The sequence below is a fragment of the Gopherus evgoodei genome, chromosome 6 (assembly GCF_007399415.2).
Source record: "Gopherus evgoodei ecotype Sinaloan lineage chromosome 6, rGopEvg1_v1.p, whole genome shotgun sequence".
Taxonomy (NCBI): Eukaryota; Metazoa; Chordata; order Testudines; family Testudinidae; genus Gopherus; species Gopherus evgoodei.
In genome coordinates, this window is record NC_044327.1 from 65,255,860 (window position 1) to 65,272,427 (window position 16,568).

At 46.7% G+C, this 16,568-nt stretch overlaps 1 protein-coding gene across 5 annotated transcripts in view; it reads right to left on the reverse strand.

Annotated features, from left to right (window-relative positions):
* APC (APC regulator of WNT signaling pathway) overlaps nt 1–16,568 on the reverse strand; it is a 199,050-nt gene that overhangs the window by 15,723 nt on the left and 166,759 nt on the right. For all 5 annotated transcript variants that reach the window (XM_030567970.1, XM_030567969.1, XM_030567971.1 and 2 more), the window contains exons 12-13: nt 5,040–5,179; nt 1,369–1,446 (exon numbers count right to left, since the gene is read on the reverse strand). In XM_030567970.1, the coding sequence (XP_030423830.1) occupies nt 1,369–1,446; nt 5,040–5,179 (218 nt within the window). The remainder of the gene's footprint in view (nt 1–1,368; nt 1,447–5,039; nt 5,180–16,568) is intronic.

Consider the following 16,568-nt stretch of genomic DNA (forward strand, 5'->3'; position numbering starts at 1 on the left):
TCAATTAATTAAAAACCTAGAAGTATATGAAGATTTGAAAATATTTCTTCCAATGTATATTCCCCTGCATGTGTCAATACAGAATTTTATCATGCTGCCCAGTCTTAGTTTTGTTAGCTACTTCTGAATATCCTCACAGTCTTCAGTAGTCTTGACTAACCTAAATAATTCTGTTATCTGCAGACATTGGCATCTCACTGATCCCCTGTCCTACAATCAAATCAGCAGACATTTCACCGTTACCCTTTGTTGTCTCAGCCACTTTCTCATCTACAATTATTTAGTTTCTTTAATAGTAATAGCTTGTAAGGAACTTTGTCAAATGTTTCTTAACAGTCTAAATTAACTCTATCTACCAGTGCTTCTTTCTCTTTATAATTCTTCAAATGCATCAACAAAACAGTAGATAAATAGAATTTTCCCTTGCAAAGGTCATGCTCATTTCTTCCTATCATATTTCATCTAGAAGGTTTATTTTTAATTATCCAGCAATTTTTCATGGTACTGAAGTAAGGCTTACTGGTCTAATGCCCAGGATCACTTGTAGCACTTACTTTAAAAGAGTTGTTTAGAAGATTTGTATTAACTAAAACGTTGGGCTAGATACTTTGGTGCAGCATGGCCACTTCGTAACAAATTGCTAGCTGGTTCTGGCCACAGAGCCTGCATATTTGATGCTGGGAGAATCACCCAGTCCAGTGTAAGGGGGATTTCTTCTTTGGAGTAGAGGCTTCTATACCACCATTCACTTGCTGTTGGCATAGGGGAAGTCTAAGAGGACAGGAGGCCTGACTATGCTGTCCCCTATATTGCATTCATCCCCAGCTGCAATTTCAGTCCCTTAGTGCCATTAGCAGTCAGCTAAACAAGCACTTAGGCAGCTCCAACTTATCCCACAAAATCAGACTTCTATTCAAGGGCCCCAAGATCAGAAGCATAAAGGTGACCTTTATATCACTTGTACTGCATGCTGTTTTGCCAGAAACCAGAATTTAGTCCATGATGATGAGGCTTTTATATGGTAACAAAGACGTACACAGCACTTTATAGAAGACAGACACACATCCCTGCACCAAAGAGCATCTAATTTAACATAGGCAAGACAACTAAACCAAACACAGAACAGCAACTGAGGATAGAGAGAAAAGTGTTTTTGAAGGGAAAGAGAGAGGGCTCTTGGTGGACGGCATGGGAAACTTTAATGAAATCAAGCATGAATGGAGGAAATGTAGAGATCATTAAGGATGATTGGGAGGAAATGTAAGAAGGAAATCAGAGCAGAGATGAAGAGTTCAATATAACGTGATGGAAGATACAGCAGGTCACAGTGAAAGGTGGGGCAACTTTTCCTTCTCAATGAAAAATTACCTGCTGCAAGTCTTCACTTTCAGATTTTAGTTGGGCAACAAGTGCTCTCATGCAGCCCTTCATAGAACACAATGTAGCCTGTTACCAAAAAAGTAAAAATAAAATAAGAGAGTCTATTAAATGAAAGATTAGGCAACTTGATGGTGCAGTGGCTTAATATATTAAACTATTCACCTGTGGCACTCTCGGTTCCAAAAACAGCTTAATTATCTCAGTCTTCTAGCAGTAGACATTTGATCCACATCATGAACCACTAAAAAGTTTTGTAAGCACTATACTGTCAGCCTCTATTCTGGGGAGATCTGCAAATAGCATAGCTATACTAATCAGGGATCCAAGTTCTTCCTCTCTGATACCTGGAAGAGGTTACTAGCCCTGAAGACATTCACAGAGTGTTCCCAAAAAATACTGGATATTTTATTTGCTACCTAGACCTGGCAATGCATCATTACCTGTTATCTATTTAAATTCTACCTATAGGTATGTTTTCTCTTGATTATACTCCTCCCACCCCATCTCCTGCAGCAAATAATATTTTGAAGCAGATCATCTTGACCTGAGAAAAAAAAGACTTTTTAAAACTAATAACTAAAAATTATGCAACTTGCATTAGAAATTAATCTAATGTGCCAAGAAGCAGGAGAACAATATACATTTCTTAAAACAGAAACAAGAATAAAAATAATATATCTTGCATAGGAAAACAATACAATCTAAATACTGTAATAATTTAGCTGTTTTGATACAGACATGGAAATCCTATACTAACAGGATAGTCAAGAAGGATATACACGGAGATTAATAATTGAATTACATCCCACCTCCAGCTTTCCTTTTCTTCCTATCCTCCTCAGAGTCTTTCCCCTGGAAAACACTTAGCGCCCTCCCCCCATCCCTATGGGAAAAGGCAATGATTTACAATAATACAGTATATGGTTTATGTACAATATGTTGCTTAATATTGTTAATTCTGTAAAAAGATACACATCTACATGTGTCAAGACAATGTAATTGTAATGTTGTCTTATAAATGACCCAAATATGAATAAATAAAATATTCTTCATTTCCACAGACAAAAATATAATTCACTATTCCTTGGCTGGACAGTTGCGTTACAACACTCGGCATCTGGGTCTATGCTGTAAGATCAGTAACACTGAAATTACTGCATTTACTGTTCAAATGATTTTAATAGCCAACATTTCATAAACCATTTTACTTGTGATAGAGATTAATGCTTTATTCTATTTGAAAGATGGAACTGAAAGCTTTCAGATTATATAAAGTATTTGTTTATAGTTCTCTCTCTTCTTGAAATAGCTTCCATTAGCAATGTGCCTAATTTGAAGCAAGAGGAAGACAGCAAGATGGTTATCAAAATGAAGTTATTTTAAAGTTTAATATAATATCTTGCAAAATTCTGAGGCTAGAAATTAATAAGGGTTTGTATCACTTGAAAGTGAGTCACATGATAGATTTCCATTTTTTTATTTGAATTAGCACTCACTACATCCTAAACACTTTTCAAACACTTAAGAATGATGGTCCATCCTTCAAGATGCTCACAATTTAAGTAGATTTTCCAATTATTTTTCTTTTTTAAAAAAGGTTTATTTAATTCACATAATGAAAAATATTCTTAAAAATAGTATAGGTAATATAAAAGCTGTTATGATTAAAACACAATCTGGCTTGGCAAGGCACATTTCCACTATTTAGTTTTGTTTGTTTGTTTTACACATTTCAGTCACATAGATAGAGAGATTTTAAATTTGACAGGTAGGATAGCAAAACCTTTAATAAAAAGGGACCCATTTGTCCCGAGGCTTTATCAGAGGCAAATCCACATGCCCACTAGTGAAGTAGTGCCCTCTTTACTGAGGGCATGTTGTAACCCTAAGAACCCCTCAAGGCCAATTGGCAAAGGGTTCACTGTTCTGTAACAGTAACTCCTATCAGGCCTGACAAACTCAGCACACTGCTTTCATGGTATTTACCCATAAATGATGTCATGTACGAGTTAAATGAAAGCCAGTATCACGCTGATCATTAATATCAGCGTGAGATGTATGTACAGATACTATGTAAAAAGTTATACATGCATAATGAAAATATGGTCCTAAAGTTTGAATCAAGGCAAGACTGACAAACAGGTTTCTTCCAGACAAAGGATGTATAGTCACTAGTCTGCCTCGGTTCACATGTAAATTAAGCATTGTAAGCCAATGCAAGGGAAGCCCTGTTCACACAGGAAGTCAACATGAGGATGTGAAGTCACCGTGAAGTCAGCACACCAGGGAATAAACCATGAGGGGTCAATCCTGTCTCTGGGGACCAAAAATGGATTTTGAGGGATACAAGGAGAAGGCAAAAGGACATCTCTTTATTCTGTATTTGATAAAGTAATAGGGCAGGGTGATTACGTTTATGAAAATGGGATCCCAAACTGTCCCAGTTAGGAGCACCGTGAAGGACATTTAGGGGAGAATAAACTGCTTTAGAGGACGTGTCTGTTAAAGTTAAGTCTCTAGAAAGCATGTACTGATTTTGTTTTTATATGTAACCTTTCTGTTTTCATTATCCTTACTCACTATCCCTTAAGTCTTCACTCTTGATAACAAATTTGTGATTGTTTCACTATAAATATATCTCAATGCTGTGATGTTACATAGGCACTGATCCTCACTTGAATGATACAGGTTGGTATGTACACTGTTCCCTGGAGGATAGAAAACCTGGTATTTCTGTAAGTAGCCAGTTACAAGGGCTGGCTGTCACACGGGAACACTTCAAAAGGGGCTGGGGGTGCACCTAGTGTTAACCTACAAAGCAAAGTAAGGGCTAGCATTGCCCAGAGGAGATTGTTTGGGTGGCTAACAGACTGGAGGTGTCAGGGAAATGATTCCCAATTCAGCACCAGCAAGTCTCTCTCTCACTGGAGACAGGGCTAGTAAGACAACTCACAGTCCTGGGCACACCAAGAAGTGTCACAGCTGTGTAGCTTCAACCAGATTCGGTTGCCTCAATCCCATTGCAAATTAGACAAAATGGTGGACATTTTGAGTAAGGGGAAATTATTAATATAATGGGAAAGAGAAAATACTTGCTAATAACCTTGCTTAATTACAGACTAATTTCCTTAAATGTACACAAAAAGATAGTTACAATGAATTTTTACTATATGAAAAGTGTGAAAGATAAGAAATCAGCCATTTGTTAGCAAAAGGGTTGCAAAAAGTGATCAGACTGAAAATTTTGTAAAATTACCATCTCTTAATTTTAATTCCAACAGTTACAGCTTTAATAAAAAATCCACAGAAAATTAAATCTTTCTCAATAGATTATGTGTTGTAAACTTAGGGAAGATAAACTATTCTTTATTCAAAAATAAAACGAAGAGGATTAATCTCTGCTTGAGTGACAAACTGAATTTAACCTCATTTAATAAGAGAGGAGCTATTATGCTTATAATGTAATTTACAGTCCTTGTTGCATGTTAGGAGTGAAGTACAATGGCAGAGTTGTTTGGAAAATTCTGCTCTCTGCCCAGCTTCAGTATGCTACCCCTAGAGATTCTCCCTCTGACTCTAAGAACTAAAATTTAAACTCAACTCTCTAATAAAAATATTATAAAATTAAAACTAGATGCAAATCTAATTAAAAAACCTACCTTGTTTGCCACATCTCCAAAAGTCAAATTTGTTAGAGCCATTCCAGCATACCGCCTTAACGTAACACTGTAGTGGTCATTTGTAAGCCCATACATTTCGCAATCCACCTGCAACAGCTCTGCAATAGCCTGCAAACCCCCTGCATAAAGAATATAATTGAAGCCAATGTTAGGAGTACAGTATTTTAGTCTTCCTTCTCCGAAGTGGAGAGACAATGGTAGTAGCAGCTTAATTAAAAAACATTAATATCACATGCACACTAATGTCAATTTCTGAGATACGGTCTCAATTAAGAATGTATTTTAGGCAGCGCTGGAGGTATCACCTACTGCTGAGGTTGCGAAACCCTTTCCATTACAAGACACTGTTCTCAGTTTATCATAACTTTACTAAATGATTACCATTCAGGCTGAAATTTACCATACCATGTGTCAGCCTCAGATTGAATTTTTTTTGGAAAGTTTCATATAAAATGGTTCAGCCATTACTGAGAATGAGGATAGGGAAAAATACACCATTTTACCCATATTAAAATTTCTTACAATTAGGGCTGTCAAGCTATTAAAAAATTAATAGCAATTAATCACACTGTTAATAATAGAATACCATTTATTTAAATATTTTTAGATGTTTTCTACATTTTTAAATATATTGATTTCAATTACAACAGAATACAAAATGTACAGTGCTCACTTTATATTTATCTTTGATTACAAGGATTTGCACTGTAAAAAACCAAAAGAAATAGTATTTTTCAATTCACCCAATACAAGTACTGTAGTGCAATCTCCTTTTCATGAAAGTTGCACTTACAAATGTAGAATTATGTACAAGAAAACCTGCATTAAAAAATAAAACAATGTAAAATTTTAAAGCCTGCAAGTCCACTTGGTACTACTAGTTGTTCAGCCAATCACTCAGACAAACAAGTTTGTTTACATTTGCAGAAGACCACATTGCCTGTTTCTTGTTTACAATGTCAGCTGAAAGTGAGAACAGGCATTCTCATGGCACTGTTGTAGCCGGCGTCACAAGATATTTACGTGCCAGGTGCATTAAAGATTCATATGTCCCTTGATGCTTCAACCACCATTCCACGGGACATGCGTCCATGCTGATGATGGGTTCTGCTCAATAACAATCCAAAGTAGTGCGGACTGATACATGTTCATTTTCGTTATCTAAATCAGATGTCACCAACAGAAGGTTGATTTTCTTTTTTGGTGGTTCAGGTTCTGTACTTTCCGCATCGGAGTGTTGCTCTTTTAAGACTTCTCAAAGCATCCTCCACACCTAGTCCCTCTCAGATTTTGGAAGGTACTTCAGATTCTTAAACCTTGGCGCAAGTGCTGTAGCTATCTTTAGAAATCTCACATTGGTACCTTCTTTGTGTTTTGTCAAATCTGCAGTGAAAGTGTTCTTAAAATTTGAAAGTAGAAGGAAGCTTGGGTGAAAGTGATCATGAAATTATAGAGTTTGCAATTCTAAGGAAGGGTAGAAGGGAGTACAGCAAAAGAGAGAGAATGGATTTCAGGAAGGCGGATTTTGGTAAGCTCAGAGAGCTGATAGGTAAGGTCCCATGGGAATCAAGACTGAGGGGAAAAACAACTGAGGAGAGTTGGCAGTTTTTCAAAGGGACACTATTAAGGGCCCAAAAGCAAGCTATTCCGATGGGTAGGAAAGATAGAAAATGTGGCAAAAGACGATTTTGGATTAACCACGAGATCTTGCATGACCTACAAAATAAAAAGGAGTAAATAAAAAATGGAAACTAGGTCAGATTACAAAGGATGAACATAGGCAAATAATACAGGAATGTAGGGGCAAGATTAGAAAGGCAAAGGCACAAAATGAGCTCAAACTAGCTATGGGAATAAAGGGAAACAAGAAGACTTTTTATCAATACATTAGAAGCAAGAGGAAGACCAAGGACAGAGTAAGCCCATTGCTCAGTGAGGAGGGAGAAACAGTAACAGGAAACTTGGAAATGGCAGAGATGCTTAATGACTTCTTTGTTTCGGTCTTCTCTGAGAAGTCTGAAGGAATGTCTAACATAGTGAATGCTTATGGGAAGGGGGTAGGTTTAGAAGATAAAATAAAAAAAGAGCAAGTTAAAAATCACTTAGAAAAGTTAGATGCCTGCAAGTCACCAGGGCCTGATGAAATGCATCCTAGAATACTCAAGGAGTTAATTGAGGAGGTATCTGAGCCTCTAGCTATTATCTTTGGAAAGTCATGGGAGATGGGAGAGATTCCAGAAGACTGGAAAAGGGCAAATATAGTGCCCATCTATAAAAAGGGAAATAAAAACAACCCAGGAAACTACAGACCAGTTAGTTTAACTTCCGTGCCAGGGAAGATATTGCAGCAAGTAATTAAAGAAATCATCTGCAAACACTTGGAAGATGGTAAGGTGATAGGGAATAGCCAGCATGGATTTGTAAAGAACAAATCGTGTCAAACCAATCTGATAGCTTTCTTTGATAGGATAACGAGCCTTGTGGATAAGGGAGAAGCGATGGATGTGGTATACCTAGACTTTAGTAAGGCATTTGATACGGTCTCGCATGATATCCTTATCGATAAACTAAGCAAATACAATTTAGATGGGGCTACTATAAGGTGGGTGCATAACTGGCTGGATAACCGTACTTAGAGAGTAGTTATTAATGGCTCCCAATCCTGCTGGAAAGGTATAACAAGTGGGGTTCCGCAGTGGTCTGTTTTGGGACCGGCTCTGTTCAATATCTTCATCAACGACTTAGATGTTGGCATAGAAAGTACGCTTATTAAGTTTGCAGATGATACCAAACTGGGAGGGACTGCAACCGCTTTGGAGGACAGGGTCAAAATTCAAAATGATCTGGACAAATTGGAGAAATGGTCTGAGGTAAATCGGATGAAGTTCAATAAAGGCAAATGCAAAGTGCTCCACTTAGGAAGGAGCAATCAGTTTCACACATACAGAATGGGAAGAGACTGTCTAGGAAGGAGTATGGCAGAAAGATCTAGGGGTCATAGTGGACCACAAGCTAAATATGAGTCAACACTGTGATACTGTTGCAAAAAAAGCAAATGTGATTCTGGGATGCATTAACAGGTGTGTTGTAAACAAGACACGAGAAAAGACGGTTACTCACCTTTGTAACTGTTGTTCTTCGAGATGTGTTGCTCACATCCATTCCAGTTAGGTGTGCGCGCCGCGCGTGCACGTTCGTCGGAAACTTTTTTACCCTAGCAACTCCAGTGGGCCGGCAGGTCGCCCCCTAGAGTGGCGCCGCCATGGCGCTCCATATATACCCCTGCTGGCCCACCCGCTCCTCAGTTCCTTCTTGCCGGTTACTCCGACAGTGGGGAAGGAGGGCGGGTGTGGAATGGATGTGAGCAACACATCTCGAAGAACAACAGTTACAAAGGTGAGTAACCATCTTTTCTTCTTCGAGTGATTGCTCACATCCATTCCAGTTAGGTGACTCCCAAGCCATACCTAGGCGGTGGGGTCGGAGTGAGAAGTCGCGGCATGGAGCACTGCAGATCCGAAGGCCGCGTCTTCCCTCGACTGCTGGACCAGGGCGTAGTGGGAAGCAAAGGTGTGGACCGATGATCAGGTCGCTGCCCGACAGATCTCCTGGATGGGCACACGGGCGAGAAAAGCCAGCGACGACGCCTGCGCCCTGGTAGAGTGCACAGTCACACGGCCCGTAGGAACATGGGCCAACTCATAGCAGGTCCTGATACAGGACGTAACCCATGAGGACAACCTCTGTGAGGAGATAGGAAGCCCCTTCATGCGGTCCGCTACTGCCACGAAAAGCTGGGGGGATTTGCGGAACGGCTTGGTCCTCTCCACATAGAACGCGAGAGCCCTACGGACATCAAGCAAGTGGAGTTGTTGCTCCCTGCCTGAAGCGTGAGGCTTCGGGAAAAAAACCGGGAGGAATATCTCTTGGTTGATGTGGAAGGTTGAGACAACCTTGGGGAGAAAGGCAGAGTGCGGTCTCAGCTGTACCTTATCTTTGTGGAAGACTGTATACGGGGGGTCTACCACAAGAGCCCGGAGTTCCGACACCTGCCTAGCTGAGGTGATAGCAACTAAAAAGGCAGTCTTCCAAGAGAGATAAAGTAGGGAGCAAGTAGCTAGCGGCTCGAAGGGGGGCCCCATGAGCTGAGACAACACTAGGTTAAGATCCCATGTTGGAGCAGGGAGGCGGACGTTAGGGTATAAACGTTCCATCCCCTTAAGGAATCTAGACACCGTCCGGTGAGAAAAAACGGAGCCGCCATCCCCACCCGGGTGAAAGGTGGAGATAGCTGCCAGGTGGACCCGCAACGACGATATCGCTAGACCCTGTTGTTTGAGGGACCAAACATAGTCTAAGATATTGGCCACCGAAACTTCCATAGGGCGGAGACCTTTCTCCACGCACCAACAGGAGAAACGCTTCCACTTGGCCGAGTATGTCGCTCTCGTGGAAGGCTTCCTGCTGCCCAAAAGCACCTCCCATACCGGCGTGGAGCAGCGCAGTTCAGAACCGGTCAGCCATGCAGGAACCACGCCGCTAGGTGCAGTGACTGCAGGTCTGGGTGACAGAGGGACCCGTTCTCCTGGGTAATCAGGTCCGGGTGAAGGGGCAGGGGGATTGGGTCGGCTATGGCCAGGTCCAGCAGCATGGGGTACCAATGTTGCCTGGGCCATGCCGGGGCTACCATGATCACGTGAGCCCTGTCCCTGCGCACCTTCAGAAGGACTCTGTGGACCAGAGGGAAAGGGGGAAACGCGTAGCACAAGTGGGTCGTCCATGGAATAAGGAAGGCATCTGCTATAGACCCGGGTTCTCTGCCCTGAAAGGAGCAGAACGCCTGGCATTTCCTGTTCCCCCTGGACGCGAAGAGGTCCACACGGGGATAATCCCACCTCTGGAAGATGGAAAGGGCGACGTCCGGGTGAAGGGACCACTCGTGTGATAGGAAGGATCTGCTCAGGCGATCCGTCAGCGTGTTCCGTACTCCGGGGAGGAAGGAAGCCGTGAGGTGAATGGAGTGGGCTACGCAAAAGTCCCAGAGTCGCATCGCCTCGTGACATAGGGGAGAGGATCTGGTGCCGCCCTGCTTGTTGATATAGTACATGGTCGTCGTGTTGTCGGTAAACACCGCGACACAACGACCTTGGAGCTGGTGACAGAATGTTTGACAAGCAAGGCGGACCGCTCTCAACTCCCGCATGTTGATATGCAACCTCACCTCCTGCAGGGACCACAGGCCCTGTGTTCTCAGGGTTCCCAGGTGGGCCCCCCAGCCAAGATCCGAGGCATCCGTTGTCAGGGACACCGAGGGCTGAGGCGGGTGGAAGGGGAGCCCCGCACATACCACCGACTGGTTCAGCCACCAATCGAGAGAATCCAACACCCCCTGGGGGATAGTGATCAGCATGTCCAGCGGCTGCCTTGCCGGACGGTAATGTTCGATGAGCCACAACTGGAGGGGCCTCATGCGGAGCCGAGCATGACCGGTCACAAACGTGCATGCTGCCATATGGCCTAACAGGGCTAGACATGTCCGTATGGATGTTAAGGGGGCTGCCAGCAACCGATGAACGATCGCCGACAATGCCTGGTACCTCGGCAACGGTAGAAGAGCCCTGGCGACGGTGGCGTCCAGGACGGCCCCGATGAACTCCATCCTCTGCGTGGGAATCAGAGTGGACTTGTCCACGTTGATCATGAGGCCCAAGGTAGCAAACAGGTCGGTGATCACGCGGACGTGGCTGCAAACCTGCAGTTCCGACGTGCCCCGAATTAACCAATCGTCTAGGTAAGGGAACACGTGGATACGATTGCGCCGAAGATGTGCCACAACGACTGCCATGCATTTCGTAAAGACCCTCGGGGCCGTGGAAAGGCCAAATGGGAGGACTGCAAATTGGTAGTGAGGGGGGCCCACCACGAAGCGAAGGAACCGTCTGTGGTGTGGCCAAATGGCAACGTGAAAGTAAGCGTCCCGCATGTCGAGGGCGGCGTACCAGTCTCCCGGATCCAGGGATGGGATAATGGTCCCCAGGGATACCATGCGGAACCTCAACTTCACCAGGTATTTGTTGAGCTCTTGCAGGTCGAGGATAGGCCTGAGGCCTCCCTTGGCCTTGGGGATCAGAAAGTAGCGGGAGTAAAACCCCTTGCCTTTCTCGTTTTCCGGAACCACCTCTATAGCTCCTTTGTCGAGGAGCGTCCGAACCTCCTGTCGAAGGAATTGCTCGTGAGAGGGGTCCCTGAAGAGTGACGAGGAAGGGGGGCGGGAAGGAGGAAACGATGTAAACTGCAGGCGGTATCCCGTCTGCACCGTATGCAAGACCCAGCGGTCCGATGTTATTTGGGTCCACGCCGAAAGGAAAAACGAAAGGCGGTTGGAAAACGGGGGGAAGGATCCGTGGGGGAAACTGTTACTGCGCCCTCGGGCGCACCTTCAAAATGAAGGCTTGGGTCCAGGCGGGGGCTTAGAGGAGCTTTGATTCTGCCCCCCTTGGTTCCCCGAATGCCTATGCCTTCCATTCCTGCCACGGCGCCTATTGAGGTCCTGCCGTTGGCGGAACTGGAGGTATGGCCTGCGCTGCTGTTGCTGCTGTGGCCGGAAGGGTCTGCGTTGCGTTCCCAGCGTATGCATCTCTAGGGAGCGCATAATGACCCGATTGTCCTTGAGACTCTTAAGTCTCGGGTCTGTCTTTTCCGAAAACAGGCCCTGGCCTTCAAACAGGAGGTCCTGGATGGTATGTTGGAGCTCCGGTGGAAGGCCAGAGACCTGCAGCCAGGAGATACGGCGCATCGTTTACCCCCGAGGCGAGGGTGCGGGCAGCCGAGTCTGCGGCGTCCAACGAAGCTTGCAACGATGTTCGTGCAACCTTCTTGCCCTCATCTAGGATGGCCGCAAACTCCTGGCGGGCGTCCTGTGGCAGCAGCTCTTTACATTTGTCCACTGCCACCCACGAGTTGAACGCATACCTGCTGAGCAGGGCTTGTTGGTTCGAAACCCTGAGCTGCAGGGCCCCGGCCGAGTAGACCTTACGTCCAAGGAGGTCCATACGCCTGGCCTCCCTGGATTTTGGGGCTGGAGCTTCCTGTCCATGACGCTCCCTGTCATTCACCGATTGCACCACCAGGGAACCCGGTGTTGGGTGGACATGGAGGTACTCGTAGCCTTTGGAGGGGGCCATGTACTTCCTCTCGACACCTCTCGCCGTAGGGGGGATGGAGGCCGGTGACTGCCAGATTGTGTTGGCGTTGGCCTGGATCGTCCTAATGAAAGGCAGGGCGACTCTGGTGGGAGCATCCGACGAGAGGATGGTGACAATCGGATCCTCGACCTCAGAGACCTCTTCGGCTTGCAGGCTCAGATTCTGAGCTACTCGCCTAAGGAGGTCTTGGTGCGCCCTGAGATCCAGCGGAGGGGGGCTACTAGAGGAGGCGCCAGCCACCGCTTCATCAGGGGAGGAGGATGAGGAGACCCCCGGCAAGAAAGTGTCCAATGGGGGGTCTCCCTCGGCCCTCGCCTCTGTCTCAGGAGCCAGAGCGGAGTCTTGCTGCTTGGATCCCTCCTCTCCATCCGGGGAGGGAGGGGGGCGAGACAACGAGGCTTCAGGCACCCTGTGCTCCGCTGTCGCCGGCCTGACAGGAAGCTGTTGGGGGCCCTGGGCTTGATGGTATGCCCATGGGGTCCAAAACCCCACTGCTGCGGACCTTGGTCCTGTTGCAGCGGGTCTTGGAACAGCGCCGCCTGCCGGTCGGTGCCCAACGCATACCCGCTGTCCGTCTGCGAAGACACCGACGGCTGCCTAGAAGGCCATGGCGGGGCCGACCCTGGTTGGTAAGGGTCAGCGCGAGTTGGCAGCGAAGGTCTTCTCGGTGCCGGGGATCGGTACCGGGAGTCATAGCGTTGCCGGGAACGGGACCGGGGCCTGTCTCAGTGCCGGGATCTGGACCGGTACCGGCCGCCGCTTCGGTGCCGGGATCGGGACCGGGACCTGCCACCGACGCGGTGCCGGGAGGTCGACCGGGACCGGGACCTGCTACCAGCTCGGAGCCGGGAGGTCGACCGGTGCGGTGCGTGACGGCGGGACTGGCTCCTGGAGTCACGGTGCCGGTATCGGCGGCCGGAGTCCGAGCGCGACCGTCTGGAGGTCGATCGATGCCGCGAGTGCGACCGGTACCGCCGAGGGGAGCGGTGCCGGGACTGCGAGCGGCGGCGAGATCTTGATCTGCCTTGGCGTCGGGACCGGGATCGTGAGCGCGAGTCCCGAGACGGTGCCGACATCATTGGCTTGCCTCTAGACGTGACCCGCACCGGAGGTACCGGGGGTGGCGGCTGAATAGGCTCCGTTAGGGCAATAAGGTCCCGTGCCGAGGCGAAGGTCTCCGGCGTGGATGGGACCACTAGCTCAACTCCAGATCTTATGGGGGAGCTCGGCGGCACCGGACTCGACGGACCAGCCGGGCCCGGAGTCGACGGTGCCGGCGGCGCCGCGGCCGATGTCGAGGCCGGGCGTTCCAGTCGGGTCTGCCTGGCTGGAGTAGCAGACGCTGACTGTCTCGGCTCTGTACCCGGTGCCGGAGAAGGTCGGTGCCGGGGAGTCTTCCCGGTGCCGGTGCGATCCGGTGCCGGCGCCGAGATCACGGCCTGCGAAGCCACCGGGTCAAGTGCCGCTTCCATAAGGAGAGTCCTAAGTCTTTGATCCCTCTCCTTTTTTGTCCTGGGCTTGAAAGCCTTGCAGATGCGGCACTTGTCCGATCTGTGCGATTCCCCCAGGCACTTCAGGCACGCGTCGTGGGGGTCGCTAGTAGGCATAGGCTTCCTACAGGCCGCACACTGCTTGAAGCCCGGCGAACCAGGCATGAGCCCGGTGCCGGGTGCCGGAAAGGGCTACAGCCCCCGGCGAATAACTATCTACAACACTATTGACACTTAATTACTCACTAACTACACTTAACAATCTGACTAATAACTATGACAATTAACGAGAGTTAACAAGGAGAGCTAGGGACGTGGAGGACAGCTACGCCGCGCTCCACAGTTCCAACGACTGACACGGCGGTAAGAAGGAACTGAGGAGCGGGTGGGCTGGCAGGGGTATATATGGAGCGCCATGGCGGCGCCACTCTAGGGGGCGACCTGCCGGACCACTGGAGTTGCTAGGGTAAAAAAGTTTCCGACGAACGTGCACGCGCAGCGCGCACACCTAACTGGAATGGATGTGAGCAATCACTCGAAGAAGAAGTAATTCTTCCGCTCTACTCTGCGCTGGTTAGGCCTCAACTGCGGTATTGTGTCCAGTTCTGGGCAGCGCATTTCAAGAAAGATGTAGAGAAATTGGAGAGGGTCCAGAGAAGAGCAACAAGAATGATTAAAGGTCTTGAGAACATGACCTACGAAGGAAGGCTGAAAGAATTGGGTTTATTTAGTTTGGAAAAGAGAAGACTGAGAGGGGACATGATAGCAGTTTTCAGGTATCTAAAAGGGTGTCATCAGGAAGAGGGAGAAAACTTGTTCACCTTAGCCTCTGATGATAGAACAAGAAGCAATGGGCTTAAACTGCAGCAAGGGAGATTCAGGTTGGACATTAGGAAAAAGTTCCTGTCAGGGTAGTTAAACACTGGAATAAATTGCCTAGGGAGGTTGTGGAATCTAGGTTAGATAAATGTCTATCAGGGATGGTCTAGACAGTATTTGGTCCTGCCATGAGGGCAGGGGACTGGACTCGATGACCTCTCGAGGTCCCTTCTAGTCCTAGAGTCTAATAAATCTATGAAAAATGAACATGTTCTGAGTCATCATCTGAGACTACTATAACATGAAATATATGGCAGAATGCGGGTAAAACATAGCAGGGGACATACAGTTCTCCCCCAAGGAGTTCAGTCACAAATTTAATTAGCGCATTATGTTTTAACGAGCATCATCAGCATGGAAGCATGTCCTCTGGAATGGTGGCCGAAGCATGAAGGGACATACGAATGTTTAGTATATCCGGCAAGTAAATACAGTAACTCCTCGCTTAATGTTGTAGTTATGTTCCTGAAAAATGCGACTTTAAGTGAAACGATGTTAAGTGAATCCAATTTCCCCAAAAGAATTAATGTAAATGGGGGGCGAGGGGGGTTAGGTTCCAGGGAAATTTTTCTCTCTCTCTCTCACACACACACACACACACACACACACACACACACACACACGCACACAGTTTTAAACCAACAATTTAATACTGTACACAGTAGTGATGATTGTGAAGCTTGGTTGAGGTGGTGAAGTCAGAGGGTGGAAGAGGGTGGGATATTTCCCAGGGAATGCCTTACTGCTAAATGATGAACAAGAACAGTTGAGCCCTCAACGGTTAACACACTCTTGTTAATGTAGCCTCACACTCTACAAGGCAGCAAAAATGGAGGGAAGGGAGACAGTATGGCAGACAGAGACACACATCGTGTGTGTGTGTGTGTGTGTGTGTGTGTGTGTGTGTGTGTGTGTGTGTGTGTGAGAGAGAGAGAGAGAGAGAGAGAGAGAGAGAGAGAGAGAGAGAGATGTGCATTGCCTCTAAGTATGCTGACCCCACTCTAAGTACATTGCCTTTTTAAGTAGATCAGCAAGTTGAGACAGCAGCGGCTGACAGCAAGCTCCCTATGTCCTGAGTCCTGTAGTGTGCCCCCCCCTTGGAGATGGGGTAAGAGGGGGGCTGGAGCACGGGGGGGGACACCCTGACATTAGCCCCCCCCTCATGCTCCCCCTTCCTCCTTACAGCAAGCAGGAGGCTCCCAGGAGCAGCTCCAAGGCAGAGGGCAGGAGCAGCACATGGCAGTGGGGGACAGGGACAGCTGAACTGCTGGCAATTGCTAGCCTGCTGGGTGGCTGCTGCACAGGGAACTTAGGGGGGTGGGAACCTGATAGGGGGGCTGCTGGTCCACCCTGGTTCCAAGCAGGTAACTCCAAAGGGCTGCTCTTTCTGCAAGCAGTGGACAATGCAGGCGGCTGCCAAACGATGTTATAAGGGAGCACTGCACAACTTTAAACGAGCATGTTCTCTAATTGATCAGCAACATCATAACAAAACAATATTTACCGGGATGCCTTTAAGTGAGGAGTTACTGTACCTTGCAATGCCGGCTACAAAAGTGCCATGCAAATAAATGCCTGTTATCTTCTGGTGACATTGTAAATAAAAAGTGGGCAGCATTATCTCCTGTAAATGTAAACAAACTTGTCTGTCTTAGTGATTGGCTGAACAAGAAGTAGGACTGAGTGGACTTGTAGGCGCTGAAGTTTTACATTGTTTAGTTTTTGAGTGCAGTTATGTAACAAAAAAATCTACATTTGTTAGTTGCACTTTCATGATAAAGAGACTGCACTACAGTACTTGTATGAGGTGAACTGAAAAATTATTATTTTTACAGTGCAAATATTTGTAATAAAAAAATACACTTTGATTTCAATTACACTATATATGAAAATGTTGAAAAAACATCCAAAATATTTAATAAATTGCAATTGGT